Source organism: Pleurodeles waltl, chromosome 7 (assembly GCF_031143425.1).
Source record: "Pleurodeles waltl isolate 20211129_DDA chromosome 7, aPleWal1.hap1.20221129, whole genome shotgun sequence".
Taxonomy (NCBI): Eukaryota; Metazoa; Chordata; class Amphibia; order Caudata; family Salamandridae; genus Pleurodeles; species Pleurodeles waltl.
The window spans coordinates 1,366,873,766-1,366,894,500 of record NC_090446.1 but is presented as its reverse complement, the minus strand read 5'-3'; the positions used below and the strand labels follow the sequence as shown (position 1 = coordinate 1,366,894,500).

Below are 20,735 nucleotides of genomic sequence, written 5' to 3'. Positions count from 1 at the left end.
CCTACCTCGCAGCCAAATCCAGGAATGACCTCCCCTTTCACCTGCGGACCTCCTCTTCCTTTCTGGAATTCAGGAAAGGACTCAAGACCTGGCTGTTTGACTGAGCTAAGCAGCTACACTCTCAGTGCCTGCATACCCTTGCTGGTGATAAGCCGCACTCTACAAATCCAGTTTGGTTGATTGTTACATTTCTGAATGATTTAACAGTCAAAACCACTCTTACCTGCCATGCACTTGTATCTCCATTCTCATGCTCATGTACACGAGTAGCACTTAACAATAACACTTTGACAGAGCAAACCAGGAATTTAACAAGTCACCGCGCTATCCCCATCAGCATTGTTGCCTTTTTACACGCAACTGAACTTGTTTGAAAGTTCCACAGAGAAGCTTCTTTCTTTGTACTAAATTAGTCACCTGACTACTCAACAAGACCAGAAGAGACAACAAAGGCAATTGTGTGCATGGGATGATTATATAAAGCATTTTCAGTCCCATTTTCAACAGCATTTCTCTATTGTTGATTCGCTATGTGTGTAGCTTCTGTGTACTTTTGGGGGTTACCTTTCAAAATATATGTATCTTACACTTGTTATCCATTGAAAAGTTATGGCGACAGCATCATGTCAATTCAAATCTTCCTAATGAATGTTTTTCTATTGTGGATCAACCTAGTTTACTTTCAGAATGAATGGAGGAAATATTTTATTAATTACACTAACAAAATTGAGGGTGAAGTTGTCACATTATCAACTGAAAAGAAATGTGTGTTGCTACTGAGTCTAGGCCCTAAGGACCTCAGAATTTCTAAGAAATGGAGAAGAAAGAGAGAGGTACTGGTGCCACAGTTGTTTTTGGGCACACTACCAATAACTTAATTTAACACTTTGCGTCTTCTATGTACATAGCGAACACAAAGGCTCCGTTTTTTTTTCAACTGAAGCAGAACAAGTAAGAATCTTTTGAGGACTATGCAGCTATTTTGAAGACTTTTGCAATTAATTTCAAATTTGCCTCTCTACAAGTCAATCAAATCAATTATCAGATTATAATGCATACTAAGGGCCTCATTACTACTTTGGCGGGCGGCGGAGGCCGCCTGCCAAAGTACCGCCGTCAGAATACCGCTGCGCGGTCAAAAGACCGCTGCGGTAATTCTGAGTTTCCCGCTGGGCTGGCGGGCGACCGCCAGAAGGCCGCCCGCCAGCCCAGCGGGAAACCCCCTTCCACGAGAATGGCGGCTCCGAATGGAGCCGGTGGAGTGGAAAGGGTGCGACGGGTGCAGTTGCACCCGTCGCGATTTTCAGTGTCTGCTATGCAGACACTGAAAATCTTGGTGGGGCCCTGTTAGGGGGCCCCACGACACCCGTTACAGCCAACCAGGTTCCGGCGGTCAAAACCGCCAGAACCAGGCTGGCGGTAAGGGGGTCAGAATCCCCATGGTGGCGCTGCCTGCAGCGCCGCCATGGAGGATTCCTCAGGCCAGGGGAAAACCGGCGGGAAACCGCCGGTTTCCCTTTTCTGACCGCGGCTTTACCGCCGCGGTCAGAATAGGCCTGGATGCACCACCAGCCTGTTGGCGGTGCATCCGCGGTCCCCGGCCCTGGCGGTCCATGACCGCCAGGGTCGTAATGACCCCCTAAGTGTCAAGTAATACAAGATGATAGCCATCACCCTTTGAAAGATGTTATTGCAATGATAAAAAAAAAATGTGAACAGAAAGATGTGCCAGAGCTGAAGACACCAAGACTTAGGTCATGCACACATTTCCCAAAGTGTTCAAAAAAAAAATTGGGAAACTAAAAGAATTTACACACAAGATTATTCTAAAATTAGATGCTAAACCCAATATTCATAAAGTCAGATTCCCCTTAAAAGGATGAATTCAAAAGATTACCAGATGCTAAGATAATCGAACCAATTAAATCCTCCAAATGTATTCCTCTACTGGCAGTGCCATGCCAATAGAAAGATCAGTCTGTATGTAGACCTTAGATGTCTTAATGACAACATTGTGGTTGATCAATTTCCATTACCAAGAATTCATGAAATGCTTTCCTTTACTAGAAAAGCTCAATAGTTTTCCACAATTGATCTCTCCTTGGTACATAACCACATAAATGCATATTAGACTGAATATTCTTCACCATTTATTACACTATTTGGGTGTTATAAATTCTTTATGATGTCCTGTGGTTTAGCTTCAGTGGTCGCCATTTACTAAACGTTGATATCAGAACTATTTGGTGGTATGCTGGGGGTAGTTTGCTTCCAGAATTACATTTTTCTGGGGGGGGGGGTGTAGTAAACATGAACATCATATATGTCTTTCTGAGGTGATAATAAAGTATACAAAAAGTGACGGATAGAGTACTTGAATTATCTCAGCCACTGGTAATTACTCGGACCCCATCCTAATCCATTTTTATTTTGCCCACCATGCCATATAAGTTTGGACCCAGCTATATGTAAGTCAGTTTTGACCCTGCTCTATTAGGGACAGCATGCACAGGACCCATGTCTAGGCAAACCAACCCAACTTAGGACGACAAACTAAAGTATAAAAAAATTGGTGGATGGTATCCTTGAATACCTGGGTAAGATTTGTATATAGCTGGGTCCAAACTGAGGTGGGGTAGTGTGCAAATAACAGTGGAATGGGATGCGGGCCAGAGAAATTACCAATGGCTGAGATTGATTCAAGCATTCAATCCATCACTTTTTGCATACTTTAGTACATTTGCCTAAGTGGGATGGGTATGCTCAGACATGGGTCCGGGGCACACTATATCACTGGGACCAAGTTATACCTGGCTGACGAGCCCATAACTAGGGCAAAACCTGTGCTGGATTGCTTTTGCTCTGGTTCAGGAAGAACCTGGTTTAGCAGTTCGGGCTGGACAGTTCTTTCTAAAAAAAAATATCAAATTGCAAACATTTCATAAATTTAAGCCCACCACACTTCTGTCTCACCTGCAATTCTTCCCAATTTATATTCAGATTGGGGCCCCAGAAATAATGTTATGAACTTGGCCTCCGTGATTGCGTGGGCAAAAAATGTGCACCAGCGCAATCACTGCTGCAGAAGGAGCTCCTTCGTAAATGCCTAGGTGACCCAGAAAGCGAGAGCAAATATCACTGTTTCACCCAGGAAACGTTTAGGAACGTAATCGGACCCCTGATCCGGGTAGGAATCCCTGGCAGTAACCACTGCCTAATAATTTCAAGCTCCACTCCAGATTGGCAAATAACCCGTTATGTAGGTGTTATGTTGTTGACTGTATGTTATCTGTAGCAGGGCACCTTTATGGAAGGTTCCCTGCGGTGAATTCTGGCATGCTCAGCGGCATTCCAGAGTAGACAGTTGACGGCTGGATTTTCCCTCTGGAGGGCTGCTGAGGACGTCGGTGTTGATACGGAAAATAAAACACTGAAATACAAGAATAATTCTCGTGCTACTGATCTTCTTCCTGCACCGGATTCAACATAATTTGGCGACGAGCGGTGAACGTATCAACACCATCGGAACCTTCGCGTACTTGCTATAGGTACTTTCAGATGTCCTCGTAGTCCTTTTCTCTACTTGTGTTTCATTTCAAAGCGAAGGGCAAGATATTTAATCCAGAAAACATAGCTGCCTTCCCGCATTTCATGTGACGTATTTGCCTTTTCAAGTCTGCTGCCAGAATTTGTGGATAGTTCCTAGCGCTGCACTTTCTAGTACTGAACTACATTTTCTCGTCAATTTCAAGCGCTTTTTCCAATTCAAGTCTGCTACCAGAGTTATTGCTGTAAATTATTGACAGTTTCTAACGCTGCACGATATACAGTTGAACTACATGTTACTGGACAACTTCAAGCGTTGTGTACTCATGTCTTGTTTGTGATTTTGGCAGTGCGTACAATTACAATTTGGAGTTCATACCGGCATTTTTTCAACGTCGGTCTGTGCGCTTCCCACAGTTTCCATAGTTACTGTTCATTGTTTACTTTCTCACTCTGTTTCTACCGTGAGCGGATTTTCCAGGGTGAGACGGAGACTCTTGTGAACATCTGCTCGGCAATTATCACAGTTGGAAGCTAAGCAATTTGTACAATTGTTCTACTTTTGGCTCATTTCCAATAAACTCAGCTGTGAGTGGAATATACTGTCGCACACTTAAAGCGTCTAGGCGAATCATCGAATTGTTATACAGTCGGAGTATTCCTGCGTATCTTCAGTGATTCGCACACTTTATTAACAGTTGTTTGAGGAAACATTTTACAAAGACGCACGCAATGGACTGGAGTAATTGTTTTTTCGCTCTGTGTGTTTTCCGTGACTTGCACATTTCAGTTTAAACACTTGTTTGTGAGTTAATTTCATGGTGACTCACACACCTTAAAGGAAGCGAATTGAAGTATCCTTCAGGTGCTCACTTGGTCGCACTCTCTAGTCAATCCAGCTTTGCACCACTTGATTTTTTAAACTGTTGGCTATTTTCACCATGCAAACAGCAAATTTACCAGTGGCATTTTTACCTGAACCTGGTAATCCTACATTAAAATGGCACAACTGGTACAAATCTTTTGAAAGCTATTTGGTGGCTATTGATGGGCTACATTTTTCTCCTATTCGGAAGAAAGCGATTTTATATAATTGTCTGGGAACTGAAGGACAAAGGATTTTTGACCACCAACCTCAAGCAATACCTTTGTTCACTGATCGATGGGATGTTTTCACAGAGGCGGTCAATAGACTAGAAAATCATTTCAAAGATGATCTTAGCATTATTGTTGAGAGACACAAATGTTTCACCAGGAACCAATTTCAACATGAGTCGATTGACAGCTTTATAGCTGAGCTCAGGGTATTGGCTGCTACTTGTGAATTTATTGGTCCTCTAGATCAATATCTTAGAGATCAATTAGTAGTGAATTGTTTTGATACGAGAATTCAAGAGAAAAATTTATGTTGCAGGAACCCGACACTGAATGAAACATTAGAAATAGCCAGGGGTATTGAGCGTTCCTTAATAGCTTCTACAGAACTGAGCAAAACAAAAATGAACTTAATAGAAAATGTGAACATGGTTTTACCTAAATCTAAAACACTTACGTCAGCGACATCTGAGTTAAAGAAAAATAATGTCAAAGGTGTGCTTTGTTTTAGGTGTGGCTCTAAGTCACATTTAGCTAATGCAACTAATTGTCCCGCTATAGGAAAGGTGTGTATGAAATGCAAGAAAACTGGCCATTTCGCACAAGTTTGTAAACAATCGCAAAAGGTCATGATGGTTGAACAACAACATTCCCTATGGCAGACAGAGGATAGTGATCTTGACCTTGTTAAAAGATGTGTCTTGATGGTGGGTGCAAAGTCCAACTGTAATTCAAGTTGTAAGTCTTTGAAAGATCCTGTATGTGAAATCAAGATAGGTAATACATTATTAGATGTTACAGTGGATTCTGGTTCACCCATAACCATTGTATCTGATGTGAACTACCATTCGAATTGGAATGAGTTTACCTTAATGCCGCCTGACATAAAAACTGTTGCATTCGATGGTCAATAAATATATATGATGGGGTATTTTCAGGAGAAGATTTGTTACCAACATAAAACTATCAATACTAAAGTTTACGTAGCTAAAAGAGGGTATAACATCTTGGATTGAAGAGATCAAGGGCTGTTCGGCATGGTTCTTAGACCAGGTACGGATCAACCAATTACTTTGGTTGAAAAGATTGATGTCAAGTTAGATTCTCTTCAAGTGGTACTTGATAGGCATACTGCTATCTTCAGAAACAAACTTGGCTTGGTTAAGGGATATGAACATAAAATTGTACTTAAACCGGAGGCAGTGCCTGTAGTGCACAAAGTTCGGAACGTACCATTGAGTATTAGAAGGAAGTTGAAGGAGCATTTGTGTGAACTATGCGCTGAAGGGATTATTGAACCAACTGACTCATCTCAATGGGTGTCTCCGATTGTAGTGGCAATTAAGAAAACAGGTGATTTAAGACTGTACGTGGACTTGAGGTCTTTGAACAAGAACATTTTGGTAGACTGTTTCCCGTTGGCTAAGATTCAAGATCTGTTAGCACAATTGGGGGGGATGAAAGTGTTTTTCTCAATTGATCTTAAATCGGCTTATCATCAAGTTGAATTGAGTAGAGATTCTCGTAGTCTTACCACATTTGTCACACCATTTGGTGCTTATCGTTTTTTGCATATGCCATTTGGGTTGGCTTCTGCGGCTTCCGTATTCCAGAAGCTTATGAATCAATTGCTCGGTAATGAGTGCAGCGTATTAGCCTATCAAGATGACATTTTGATTGGTTCGGAGTCAGTCCAAGAACATCTACACAAACTTGATAAGGTTATCGGAATACTGGAAGTTCATGGAATTACAGTTAGAAAAGAGAAATGCAAATTCATGGTTGATTCAGTAGACTATTTAGGACATAGAATTTCGGCTCAAGGGATTTTTCCCAAGAAGGATTTGTTAAGTGCAATCGAAAATTCACCTTCCCCTAGGGATAAAGATCAATTAAAGTCATTCTTGGGTCTATGTGAGTATTACTCACGGTTTGTGCAGAATTTTGCTTATTTTACTGAACCATTGAGAAAAATATTGAGAAAAGGGGAAAAATTTAAGTGGCAAGATGAGCAGGTGCAAGCATTTTCTACGCTGAAGGAGCTCATAGTGAAGGTTCCTGCCCTTCAACCTTTCAGCAAAGATGCACCCTCCATCATTACTGTGGAGGCGAGTGGAGTTGGCTTAGGTGCTGTTTTGAGTCAAATGGTGAATGGTATGGAGCACACCATTGCATTTGCGTCTAGGCGTCTTTCTGAGGCTGAGGTAAATTATAGCACAATAGAGAGGGAGGCATTGGCTTGCGTGTGGGGTGCTAATCATTTTTTAACATATGTGTGGGGTAGAGAATTTACTGTGGTCACGGACCATAAACCATTGGTTTATTTGTGGAATGACAAAGTTTTTAATAAAACTAGTCCAAGGTTGACCAGGTTGTTAGCTAAGTTATATGAATTCAACATGAAAATGAAGCATATTTCTGGTGGGAGTAATGGCAGGGCTGATTTTCTTTCTAGGTGTCCGGTTTGCATTCCTAGTGATACAAAACAAATTGAAGATGAAGAGATTGTAGTGGGCATGATTGATGGTGTGGTTGTTTCAGGAGGAATCATTTCTAGACAGGATTGGAAGTAGGCAGTGGACAAGGACAACTCTCTTTTGCTTCTTAAAAAGTATATTTGTGAAGGTTGGCCTGGAGGAAATGGTGCTCCTGAAGTTATGAGATCATTTGGTAAAGTAAAAGAGGAGTTGAATGTGGAGGACAACCTTGTTATGAGAGGGGAGTGTTTGATACCTCCTAGTAGCTTAAGGTACAAATTAATTAAACTGGCTCACGAAGGACATGTGGGGATAACTGGCACAAGAAAACGGTTGCGATTGTATTATTGGTGGCCGGGTATGGACTCGGAGGTGGAGATGGCAGTCAAGAATTGTTATGAGTGCAAAGGGGCAGACAAAAGTTTGCATACGAGGGAGGTGCCATTGTGTCCAGTACCTTTTCCTGATAAACCTTGGCAAAAACTAGGATTAGATTTTATTGGTCCAATAGGGGGAGTGAATGGAGGCAAGAGGTATGTGTTGGTTGCAGTTGATTATCATTCCAAATGGATTTCATACAAATTTTTAAGAGAACCTAATACTATTAGTGTAATTGGATTTTTGAAAGAGATTTTTAATCTGGAAGGAATTCCTAAATATTTGGTCACGGACAACGGCGTACAATTTGTTTCGCATCAGATGAGGGAATTTTTGAAAGGTCTTAGTATTAAGCATCTTACTACCGCTTTATATAGTCCGCAAGGTAACGGTCTTGTGGAGAGGGTAAATAGAATGTTCAAGGAAACTATTTAATTAGCTATTCGTGGGGGGAAGAGTGTGCAGGATTCGGTTGCGGAAAGAATTTGGTGCTATCACAATACTCCTCATTCGTCTACAGGGGTAGCTCCTTTTGTTTTGTTAAAAGGTAGATACTCTTGCAATGAACTATCTCCTGAGTGGGTGGTGGAGGAAACCATGAAGGGAAGGGTCATTCCTGATATTAAACAAGTGAAAGAGAGAGTGGAGAAACTGCAAGATAGAAGTAAATTGAGATATGATCATTTAAAAAGAGTGTGGGATATGCAGTTTGTTGTGGGTGACAAAGTCAGAGTGAAGAGGCCTCATGGTAAAAGAAGTGGTGAGTCGAGTTTTTATCCTGTTACTAGGGTCATCAGAGTATCAAAGCATTCTGTCATGGTGGAAAATGGTAAGTGGTGGAATAAGAGGAATGTGGTGAAGGTTCGTCATGAGCAAGAGGTGGTTCATGAGGTTCAATCTCCAAGTATGCTTGTCGGAGGGGAATTTACTCGTGGGGGTATTGTTGGTGATGGTCAGGAAGTGGGTTCTGGCGAAACTATGCAGAGAAACCGGGTGGGACATGAAGGTGGAAACTACAGTATGGGAGGTGTGAGTAATCAGGAGGAGGGCTCTGGTGAAAACATACAGGGAAGCAATGTGCAACATGGATACAACGGTGGAAATTCAAGCATTAGATGTGAAAGCGTTCCGGGTGGAAATCTGGAGACAAACGTTAATAGGCACAAAAGGAATGTTGTTAGACCTAAACATTTAAATCAATATGTATTGTATTAATGCAGATGTACTTTGTTTAAAATTGGGGTATTTGTAGATCAATATCTGTTGTTGTATTTGTTAAGGGGGAAGATGTGTTATGTTCTTGACTGTATGTTATCTGTAGCAGGGCGCCTTTGTGGAAGGTTCCCTGCGGTGAATTCTGGCGTGCTCAGCGGCATTCCAGAGGAGACAGTTGATGGCTGCTGAGGACGTTGGTGTTGATACGGAAAATAAAACACTGAAATACAAGAATAATTCTCGTGCTACTGATCTTCTTCCTGCACCGGATTCAACAGTAGGCTTGCAATATGACAGAGACAAGAACCTCTGTGCATAATTTAGTTACAGCCTTTTGTACTGATACAAGTTTGGTCCTTCCCATAAATAGGAGAAACCCGATCTAACAGCAAATCACCATTAAGCATCAAAATCAACTCAACATCTTCAGGCAATGTCCCCTCGCCACAGTGAGACCGGCAGTAAGGCAGTCACCAGTCCTGGTTACAGAAACTATACGAGGACTCCATCGAACACTCACTTGTTTGTCATGGAGAACAAGGAACTGGAACAAAGCAGGGTGGTTTTGGTCCCCTTTTATCCACATTTACCAGAGAGTGAATGTGTATCTACTATCTAAGTCTACAGATCGGGTTTGGGGTTGTTCTCTTTAAACGATCATTTTCTCGCTGTTCCTCAGACCCAGTCTTTGTGCAAGGTGAAGGGACTCACAACAGGTAGCAACGGGGCTAACTCCAATTAGGAACACCCATGACATGGTCACAATGAAGTGTGAGATATCTGCACCTTGCTGTCACCAAGACTTTAAAAAGGCACAATCACGAACGAACAAAAGGACCATCCCTGTTTAAAAACATCCTCACCATGAAAAAACGAAACTGTAGTCCCACCACACACCCCTATTGTCTACCAAATGGTAATTCTCAAGAATAACTAATCAGCAGCCTTTTACTTACAAAGTTTTCATTGCATTTTTAGCAGAAGCCTTGTCTCCATCCTCCTTCACTTGAGTGTCTGGGCCTTCACCATGCAGTCCTCATCCTTCATATTGTGCTGTGCTGAACCAAAACCCCTCGCATCCAAAATGGATCACACTGGCCCCAGTACTCAGACACACACATACAGAGTCCTACTACTGCAGAGGTGGTGCATATTTACAACACACAAACACACTCAACATGCACATGGGATGTCAGAGTAAGGTTATGGAGGTTCACATAACAGCAGAACTTTACATGAGAGGAGTCAGTAGACTGCACCCTGTCTGATGTAGAGAAAAAGCTTGTCTAGGCCCACTAAAGATACACACAAAACATACTTTGCTGAGGCTTCACTCAAACAGTAAACACAATACGAGTCAGGCTGAACCAGAAACAGTTACTAAATAAACCTTAATTTAACCCTCTGATAGCTTGGCACAAAGCTGTCAGGCTTAACTTTGAGTCAATGTGTGAAGTATCTATGCAGGACACAAGTAACAACATGAAAGCACAACACAAGAACAATCCAACACTTAAGAATATTCTGAATATTTTATTAAATAAAATTACATAAAAATGGCAAAAATCCAATCAGTAGAACCTGAGTAATAAGTGATTAAAGCTTAAGGTGAAAATAGTAGCAGCTGAAAGTATCAGGTTGTGCTGGACCACAACAAAGTCAAGAGTTCAGGTCGACCACAATGGAACGCTGGTGAGGTATAGGACCAGATGTGGCCCACTTAGAGTTGTACTTTAGTCCTTTGTGTGAGGGCTGAGCAGTGCTATGATGCAAGAGTCCGTGCTACTTCATATCTGTCAAGCCACTGATCAGGAGCTGCAAGGTGCTGCAGTGCAAGGCTCTGCAATGCAAGGCCCTGCGTCGCACTGCATCAGACCCGGTTAAGTTGTCGACAAGAAGACATGAGGGGTTGCGATTCAAGGCTCTGCATCGTTCTGCACTGCTTTGAATCTGGTGAAATGGCCAATCAGGAGCTGCGAGGGGCTGCAATGTGAGGCTCCGCATCATTCTGAGCTGTGCTGTGCCGAATCCAGTGAAACTTTCAGTTGAGGAAGGAGGAGTACACTCTGACTCCAGCCATGGTTCTCGTACCTCCAGGACAGCACTTGGGGAGGGTCAGGACTCTCTTCCACTGAAGTCAGCAGAAGGCATCAGGTCTGGTCCGGTTAGGTCTGGTACGTTGGAAAGCAAGAAGGGCATCCAGAAGCCTGGTGTCTCCATGTAGCTCAAAAAGGAGGTCAGTCAACCGCCACTTGTCCCTGGGTCCCGGGTTCAAGGCAAGCACCTCCAGTCTTCCTTCTTCAGGCAGCAGGGCAGTCCTTCTTCTGAATCTTCTTAGGTGTAGGAGTATTCTGGTTAGAGATTATGAGGGTGTCACATTTATATCCAGAGCCAGCTGGTGTGTGGGGCTCACTCCATTTGTCTAACCATAAACTGGCTCTGATCAGTTCTTCTCCTTTGCTTGAGTTTGGCTTCAACCTATCTAGGAGGACAAAGGGCACGCAGGCCCAGGTGTGAGCTGCACTTGCCGTTGACATGGCAGGAATCTTCAGACTTCAGTAAGAGGTTCGGTACTGATCTCAGACTACCCTTTGAAACAAGGCCGGACTGGGCATCAGGTGTTTTCCTGGGAGGCTGGAAGGGTGGGGGGAGGATTTTCTTACTTCGGGCCGGTTTTACAGCAGTGTAGCAGTTTTAAAAGCACTACAGAGTTCCTTTTATACCCACCAGTTTTCAGACAAGAATAAAGCTGGCAAGATAACTGTGGTGATTAAAGTAGCTGATGTTAGGAGATCAGAGTTTTGTCTAGTGATAGTTTTGACTCATCTAAGGTAGCGCAGAGGTTTAATATGCCCGCTGCAAAAAGCATGTACTATGCAGAACACAGAACAGTATTTCACATGCAATGCTCAGTGGAATACTGCTTTTGTCACAGAGATCCTTTTGTTACTGTGTAGTTTATCATTTTCTACCATCATAATCTAGCACAGTGAGCTATGACCTGCCATCAAAGAGCTGCATGCAAACTGCATGGTACAGGTTAGAACGTTATGTGTTTTCCCCATTCTTTGACTATCATAATTTTGTTACAAAGGGTCTGTTTGGGTAGAAAGAAAATTATTATATGAAGTCAACCTTTGCCACTATGTTACTTTCTGAATCCTGAGTTTATGTTTCCCCAGACCAGGCACTCTTACAAAGTGGCCATCAATATGGATGGCATGTGAAACGTACACCTTGTAGTAGTGGGCGCTGTCTTTAGCAATACCTTATGAGTTAAAGGCACGTGCTGCAGAGTTCCCTGTGAGTCCCCTTTGTCTTATGTAACATTTTCTGTACACTGATTTGCACATGTATGATTCATTGTCTCTGTATGTGTAAATGATGTAAAGTGCTCCAACATCCTATGCTGGTAAAAGAGATGCTATAAAACAAAGGAAATACATTTGAGAGAGGGGCTATGGAGAGATGAGAGTCACTGTTAGAAGGTGATGGTGAGGGAATCATTGACGAGCCCCGATAAAGATTGCCATATACTGGTGCACTGTAAGGTCATCATTTACTATGCTTTAAAAAAAATACAATTGAATATATAATGAAAAATGTGCTGTAGAATACACAATTTTTCCCAAATTTTCTTGCAAACCCCATTGTAGTGGTCAGACTAGCTCGCTATGCACCCTATGGGGGCTGGTCTGACAACATTTGCCAGGACTGCTTTGGGTTTCCTGTCCAGCCCGGCTTTGAAGCTCAGGAAGGGTTGAGTACAAACCTGGGGCCATTCTGCTTAGGAGAGGGACTCCCTTTCACATACCCAAGGTCCTTTCGTCCCCTGTCTGGAAGGAATACACATCACATGATAGGAGAACTGGTATCACCCTTTAAGTGTAATAAGGTAACGCCAGTGTTAGTCAATGAGAGAGTGAGGCGTCTTACAGTGAAAAATGACTTTGAGGGGTTTTCACTAACAGGAAATGTAAAACCTAAGTACACATGTCCTACTTTGTGAATACCGCGCACCCTGCCTTTGGGCCTACCTTAGAGATGCCTTATAAGTATTAAAAAGGAATATTTAGGCCTGGCAAACGGGTGATGGCCAGGATGAAATGGCAGTTTAAAACTGCACTACATGCTGCAGTGGCATGCTTGAGGTATGCTTTAAAGTGCTACTTTAGTAAAAGGAACAGAGAGTGCTGCAGCCTACTTGTAGTATTTAATTTACAGGCCGTAGGTATATAAATTACCATTTACTAGGTGCTTATGAGTAAACTGAATGTGTCAATTAGGTGTGTACCAAATTAAACATGTTTGGAAAAGAAAGTACAATAACTTTACTACTGGTAAGTAGGAGTAAAGAGTGCAGAGCCATAATGCCAACAAAAACCGAAACAGCCAAAAAATTGGGCAATGAAGGAAAACATCTGGGGGAATACCACAATGGTCATTTCCAACAACAGCCACCACCACTTTATGTGTCTCAATCCAGGCATGGAGAGTAGCCCTACGCCTATTGTGAGGGCATGCTTTTTGCAGTGCTTCAGGTCACAGAACTGGTTTACAGACCTCACATTACCAGAGACAGGGACAGGTAGATTGGTGTGATGCTAGGGCCAAACTAAGTCAGGAGACCAGTTTCACATGCAGTTGAGCACTCAGAGTAGGGAGGGTTACATGTCCATTTACCCTGCAGGGGACATTCCATTTTCAACAAAGATACAAACCATTCTTGCTCTACACTGGACACAAGCAGGGCCAGCTTTAGGGTGGTGCTACCAGTGTGGCTGCACTGGGTGCTGACCTGGAAGGGGGTGGGGGTCATTGACTGCAGGGGGGGCGCTGTGTTTAGCACAAACTTATGAGTTAAAGGCATCTGCTGCAGAGTTCCCTGTGTGTCTACCTTTCAGGCAATAAGAACAATGTCAAGATAACTATTGTGGTTAATGGTCCTGCTAGAGAGAGGTTTTGTCCAGTGGCAGTTTTGACTCCCCATATAGTAGAGCAGAGGGTTAAAATGCCTGCTGCAAAGAACAAATCTGCATTTTATGTGGATAGCTGAATGGATTTGTAAAGCCAGCCTTTACCAGCACTTGAAAACAAATGAAATACATGTGAGAGAGGGGCTATGAAGAGATGAAAGGCACTTTTGCCAGGTGGTAGTGAAGGAATCCGAGGAGAAGGTCATGGGCGGGGTGTCAAAAAGATTGTCACAGTGGGCGCCACCAGCGCTAAAGCCAGCCCTGGACACCAGCATCACACCAGTAGCTTCTTCTGGTAGAAGGTGCTTAAAAAGCAGCTGAGACTTGTAAAAGAATGTCAATGTCCACTTTTCTCCATCCCATGATTTCAGGCGAGTTAACTTAAATCTGATGCAGTGCTGTTCCTTTTCAGTGTGGCTACTGACTGAAGGTCCCTTAAAGCATCAGAAGAGTCATTATGATCCTGAGCTGAATTGATTTTAGCCTTTCCAAAATATTCACAGATGGGATGCATTTATGATTGCACTATACAGAGAGGACAGTGCAACGTCCAGGGTAGCTCATATTAACAGTGGAATTTACAAATCTTATTAATAGTGGAGACAGGAAGAGAGAAATCTCATTAGCTTTCAAGTTTTGTCCTTGCTTTGGACTGCCAATAACAAGCTGCACAGGTTCAGACAAGTTGAACTCTGTGGACCATGTGTCTTTGTGCAGTCTCCTAGCCATCCCAGTCAGAAGGTGACAGAGGGGTCATTCTTACATACTGTGCCTTTTTGAGGGGACCCGCAGTCCTGCCACATCACATTTATTTATAGATTTTGAAAACAAAGCTGTTGTTTTTTTATCGATGAGGCAGCTAGCATGGCTAGTTCCACAAGATGGCAACAAATGCTGATCTGCTGTGTTCAATCTTTCCCCGCAGGACACATTTGGCAATAAGTACTGAGCCACAGCAAAGACACAGCATGACAGGGTGACCAACTCCTCCAGGTGATCAGTAACACTGTTTTCCATTTCTGCGTGTTAACCTAATGCATTGTGGGTGTTGTGGCCTTATTTTGCTTTCATTGAACTAATTAGACTAACACACCTGACATCAATAATTTGTAGGTGAAAAGTTCAAGAATGGAGACAATGTTCTTAATGACCTGGAGTGAAATGGTCACCCTGCAGCATGATAAGAGCGGTGAGACAGTGCCACTCACTGTAAATATCGAATCCAGGCTTGTGTAGATCGTCCAGCGCCTCTCGCTTGCCAGAGGGTCCACCTTTGTCAGTCAGGGTCCGGTGGGCATCTGTTGGAGAAAGACATGATGGCACATGAAGCAAGAAGTAGGCAATAAACTCCCACGTACCAACTCAAGGAAGAGTGAGAGCGAGTGGCATTGAAAGGGATGGCAGCAAAGGAGACAAAGATACTCCAGGGGCCAAGGGAGATCGGGGAAGTAAAGAAAGGGAAGACACCGCTGGGTGTGGGATTCAGGGGCGACGTTGAGATGGATGAGCAAAGATGAAAGTGCGCAAGTGAGGGTGAGGTGGAAAGGAAAGAGGGAGGAAGGAAGAAACAAAACAAGAAAGGATGGCAGGGAGAGGAAAATACCAAACGATGAAAGGAGAGGAAAGGAGTAGAGGGCAGGGTAGAGTAGGAGAGAGGAGAGGGGAGAAGAGGACAGGAGATGAGAGATGTGAAGAACTGAGGGAAGAAGGAAGGAAGGAAAGGGAAACAGAAAAACCACGAAGGAGGCAAAATGTGTGGATAGATAAGAGGAAACGATCTGACAATTAAGAAGAATAATTAAGAGAGGAAATAGGCGGGGAAATGTGGCAAGATTCGAGCGAGGCGCTTTCATCCCTGAGCATGAAAAAAACGAAATTAATACGAGCTGGTGCTGAAAACAAGACAGAAACAAAAATAACGGACTTAGGGGCTTATTACAACTTTGGAGGAGGTGTTAATCCGTCCCAAATGTGACAGAAATACCACCAGCCGTATTACGAGTTCCATAGGATATAATTGACTCGTAATACAGCTGGTGGTATATCCATCACTTTACCGTCACTTTTGGGACGGATTAACACCTCCTCCAAAGTTGTAATAACCCCCAAAGTGAGCCAACTCAAGTTTTAGTTACTAGTATATCCGTCACTTTACCATCACTTTTGGGACGGATTAACACCTCCTCCAAAGTTGTAATAACCCCCTTAATGTCAACTGATACCACCACCCAAGCCTAGTTCTCGAGTCTCATCGGAGTAACAGAAGTTCCACAATGAAATAAGACCTGCAGATAAATGGTAAGAAGCAGCATGGACCGCAGGGACGAGGCGTCCATGGCAGCCGGAGGACAGCTGCTGCGTGAGGAGTCATGTAGCCTGGCTTTAATCTGCCTGCCTAGTCTGGAGAAGTCTACTGATGCATGGAACGGCTGTTTATGTGTGCTCCTGAAGTATTCTTTTGAAATCTATTTCATGCCATTTTCCAGGTTGGTTTGACTCATTTGTGTATCTAGAAGGGTGTTTGGATCTATGGGTGGCAGAATACAACCCAACACACGTGGCCTGTTTCTACACGGATCCTGAGCTGCGTCTACTCTGCTGATGAGCCTTTTGAACTCATCCATAACTTACTTCGCTGTCGAGCTGTTCGGCTGGACATTGGTGAGATTGTCTGTGATGTTCTCAATCAGCCCACATCTGTCTCGTCTTATAAGACGTCTGTTCCAGGTAAAGGTAGAGATTTTCGTATGAAACATAGGTGTGATGGTCATTAGGAGACACTAGCAGATTTCACTGTAGGACACCAACTTTGAGAGGTTGGTAGGGCAGGAAAGTGCCAGCCACATGTCACAACTGAAAACATAACAATCATACCAAGAAAATAACTCTCAATTTCCAAAATGGACCACTCCACCTCTGGAGATATCAATATAGACTTTGGATGTCTGAAAAAACATTTTGGGAGAAGGGGCATGCATATGCTCATATTAAGAAAGCCATTTAGATGTTGGCTCTTCTCCCTACCAGACAAATTCACACCTTCCCCCTCTCATTTAGATTAGGGGGAACTGATGACTGACCACCAGGTGAGCCACTGCCAGCTAGTCATTCGAAGTCAACAACCCAAATGCCATAGTGTTGCTACTTTTCATGTATTAGGAAGTCCGACCTCTTTAGAGGGGTCATCCCAAGAGATATTTTCCCTGCAGAGCCCTGTTTTGGCAGGCATGATAGACTTGAGCAGTGAAAAATAAACAATGGACAACACATAAAGGGAGAAAACTCCCTAGTCATAAAGGCCATTGCTTTTGTGTTTTTCATAAACAAACCATACTTTGGAAATGTTGCTATAAAAAAGAAAAAGAATGCCAAAGGAGCCAAAACTCTTGGCACCCGGCTTGGCATTCGTGTCTGTTGAAAGTGCATCCTTCTCTTCGGGGGATGCACTTTTGGCAGAGAGAGCCTTGGCACACAGGTCGGGAGGGATCTCGCAGTAGAGTGGACAGGAAGCCTCTGCCAGGTTCTTAATGACATCTCTTCAACTACTGGTCCACTGCCTCCTATCCAACATGAAGCTCGACATATCTGGAAGTGTGGTGGAAAACATGAGTTGCCACTGAAATGAAGACTTCGTATTTTATCCGCCAGTTTCTGTGGTATGAATGGAACGTGTCTGGGTGACTAGCCCTGCTTACTGTGTCTATGAAAGACCATCACCATGTGTCCAGAACTGCCTTTCCTAATGGTTAAACCTGGAAGAACAGGAGGAGAGCAAGACCCAGCATAGGCCACATGAAATCAATGGATCACAATCTACACCCCGCAGAATCTACCCCGCATCATTTCAAATTGTTCCTACCAAATTGGTTCTACCCAGTGAAATGAGAGCCATGTCATATTGGCTGAGGTGGGAGTAAGCAACAACAGCTATCACTTTCATACCACCCTAGTAATCCTCTAAGCATCTTAGGTGGGTATTATTAGACCATGATAGTGAGTAGTATGCACGGTATTTGAACTGAATATAAAAGGCTCACAGTTGGTGGCAGAGCTGGGATGCAGGATGCGGCCAAGACTCATCTGAGCATAAAAACAGTAAGGCAAAGTAGTGGTATAACTATATAGCACACCAATCTAATGCATTATAATTCTGCATTAAATATCTACTGGCCCTTAACCATGTAACTCAATTTCTGAGGCTCTCCGCTGAGGCCACAACACATTGTTTATGATGTACTGGGTATGCCTCTTTATCATACCAAGCTCAAGTCTTTAAACATTGCAGGTGTCACTGTGACCATTACTTGTGCTTGTACTCTTCAGATTGGACAGGGTGCTAAATTCATATATAATATGCTATATAGAGTAGCGTTTGCTCAGATTTGCTTTGGCAATTCATTTATAGTTCTTCTAGACAGCCATAACCATATAAGAATTTGCTGTATTCGCTCTACCAAGGCCTTGCAAACCGCAAATTTATTTTCTGCTCCTACGTGTAGCTGTAACACTGGTCTTCATTGGACTCAGACTGTCTGGTTTACTTGAACACAAAAGCAGCAGGGTAACGTACAAAAGCGTACTTTGTGTGTTTATTAGGGACAAATGTGAAACACATAAAGAAAAACTTTGCAGGTTTCAGATTATGCAGTATCTACGATGGAAAAGTTTTAAATTGGCTAACAGAGAAGAGCACTTGACAAGTCGTTTCGTCTGAAGTTGCTTCTTTTTAACTTTCATAGGAAGCTGCCTGTTTTGAAGGGTTCCTTAGCTTCCATACAGTCCTAATTTTCGTTCTATGTCAAAGGAAGGTCGGATACCAAGGGAGCCTTCGTTGTAGTCCTTTTCTTTGGCTGCCATTGGACATAGAATGAAGGAATATAATGAGGACACCTGTGTCATCTGTTAAAGACAGGACTGTATTGCAGGCAAGGGTGCTTTCAATGTAGATTGACTTTTGTTTCTTAAATTTGCCTGGCTTTAATGTGCCTACACTGTATCTACACACCTTAACACATTAAACCCATACCGTTTGGCTCGTTTGGCTTTGCCAATGCCTGTTACTAATAATTTGCATCTTATTTCCTTTTGAGTAGAAATCACATGATTGCTAATTTCGAATCGCTATGGGAAATTTAGGTGCAGTCTATAAAATAAGGCATACATTTGTCACTTGATGAGGGAAGGAGGAGTTTAGGCAAATACAGCAATGGAGAAAGACGACGGAGTGTGGTACTCACGTGGTCCGAGCAGGTATCCAGCACTATTTAACGTCCATCCTCTTTTGTCTTTGGGCTAGAATAAGAAAAAGGAGGAAAGAACGAAAGAAGAAAAAATAAGGGAACGAGAATAAAATACATTAGAATGCATTTAATTTACGAATGCTGCATTTTTACACTGTTAATTTAGGTGAACACAATCTCTTTGAAACATTTTGGGCTTGACAAAGAACAGGAAACTTCCCTGGTGAAAGGAGAGATTGAGTTCTAAACAAGCTTGCCTTGTACAGCTAACCTGTCCTAGAGACGCAGAATCTTTCCCTACCTGGGAAATGAGGAACCTATGCAAACCTGACATTTAGCTGGTCTTGCAGACTGACGGGCTGATATAGGGTTTGGTGGACAGGATACTCCATCACAAATGTGACCGCCAAACCTTCAGTCCACCTGCCTCATTTAGCATCGGATGGACCACGAGGTTTCTGTTAACAGAGCCCCGACTGGCTCTGTTGTTGGAAAGCATTACACCACCCTCCCTAATGGCGATGAAAGGAATGATGACCTTCTTTTTCTGTCTGTCACCTCCAGGTAAAACTTAGCACTGATGAACATAAAAATACAAATAATGACCCTCCAAACCCAGAGGAAAATCTCAGTGGGTGTGGTTGTCATTAGTTTGTTTTGTTTTTCAGTAACAAACTCCGACTTTGGGAGTTTATTTTTGAACAACAAAACATTTGTTAAGTTTTGGTGGATGGCCACAGAAACCAAGGGCAGCGTCTACCAAAGTTTTCTCAGCTTGACAAGAACAACCATGATGGAAATTCCTGTCAGGGTACAGAGATCATCACTGGGCCAGAGGGCACTGGGCTTGGTGGACTGTACTCCATCAGGGTGGCAGACGCAATGTCCTCCACCACCTAAAGCAATGGAGTGCCATCGGTCAACCTCTAAATCTGGCCCCAAATCTGAACAAGACCTGGGCATTACAGAAGAACATGGGCTGTGAATCAGAGGGCAAAAGTCTTGCTGTCAGAGCGGAAACAATGTAGATTGACCCAGAGATTAAAGAACACAGACTGCCTATCAGAGCTACACACCTGACACCTGACTTTCACATGGAGATTGAGAATATCTGTAAACCTTGGAGAATGCAGAATCTCAATCTAATCCGGAGTTTAGAGGATCCCAAACTAACTGAGAAACTGCAAATACACAGCCTTGCAGTAAGAGTGAATAATTCACGTCTAATGTAGGGATTGGAAACCTCAATGTGACCTTCAGATTTAATTATGGAGTGCTCCAGCTTAATTTAGAGATTTGAGATTGAGGACCTCAATCTGATCTGGAGATAGCGGACCTCAATCTAATTTAGAGCTATAGAAGCTCTGATTTATCTGGAATTAGTGAACTCCCATCTGATCTGGGGTTAAATAATTTTCATCTGATCTGGAGTTAGAGAACCTCTGTCAGATCTAGAAATACAGAACCTCCAAATGATCCATATGAGCACATAGAAGGAGCAAAATTCCAATAATGATTGCCTCTGTGCAGGAAGCTGTCCCTGTGTTGGTGGTGGCGTTGCCGCTAGGCAGCTGATTTTGCACCGGCGCGGGGGAGAACACAGGGATGCCCCATATTCTTGTAAATATGGCACATCCCTGCATTCTAGAAATGACCCTGCTCAGCACAGCAAAATTGCTTGTGGCATCGCGCTGCGCTATTTCATTGCAAATGAGGCCCAAAGTATCCCAGTCTAGTTTGGGCACTGCAGAACCTCAATAGAATCTGCATAAATAGAGGCACACTAATGGAATTTCAAATGTACCCCA

At 43.1% G+C, this 20,735-nt stretch overlaps 1 protein-coding gene across 1 annotated transcript in view; it reads right to left on the bottom strand.

The window, feature by feature from the left end:
- LOC138247051 (galanin peptides-like) overlaps positions 1-20,735 on the bottom strand; it is a 77,879-nt gene that overhangs the window by 19,257 nt on the left and 37,887 nt on the right. The window contains exons 3-4 of the mRNA XM_069201801.1: positions 18,925-18,979; positions 14,896-14,985 (exon numbers count right to left, since the gene is read on the bottom strand). Of these exons, the coding sequence (XP_069057902.1) occupies positions 14,896-14,985; positions 18,925-18,979 (145 nt within the window). The remainder of the gene's footprint in view (positions 1-14,895; positions 14,986-18,924; positions 18,980-20,735) is intronic.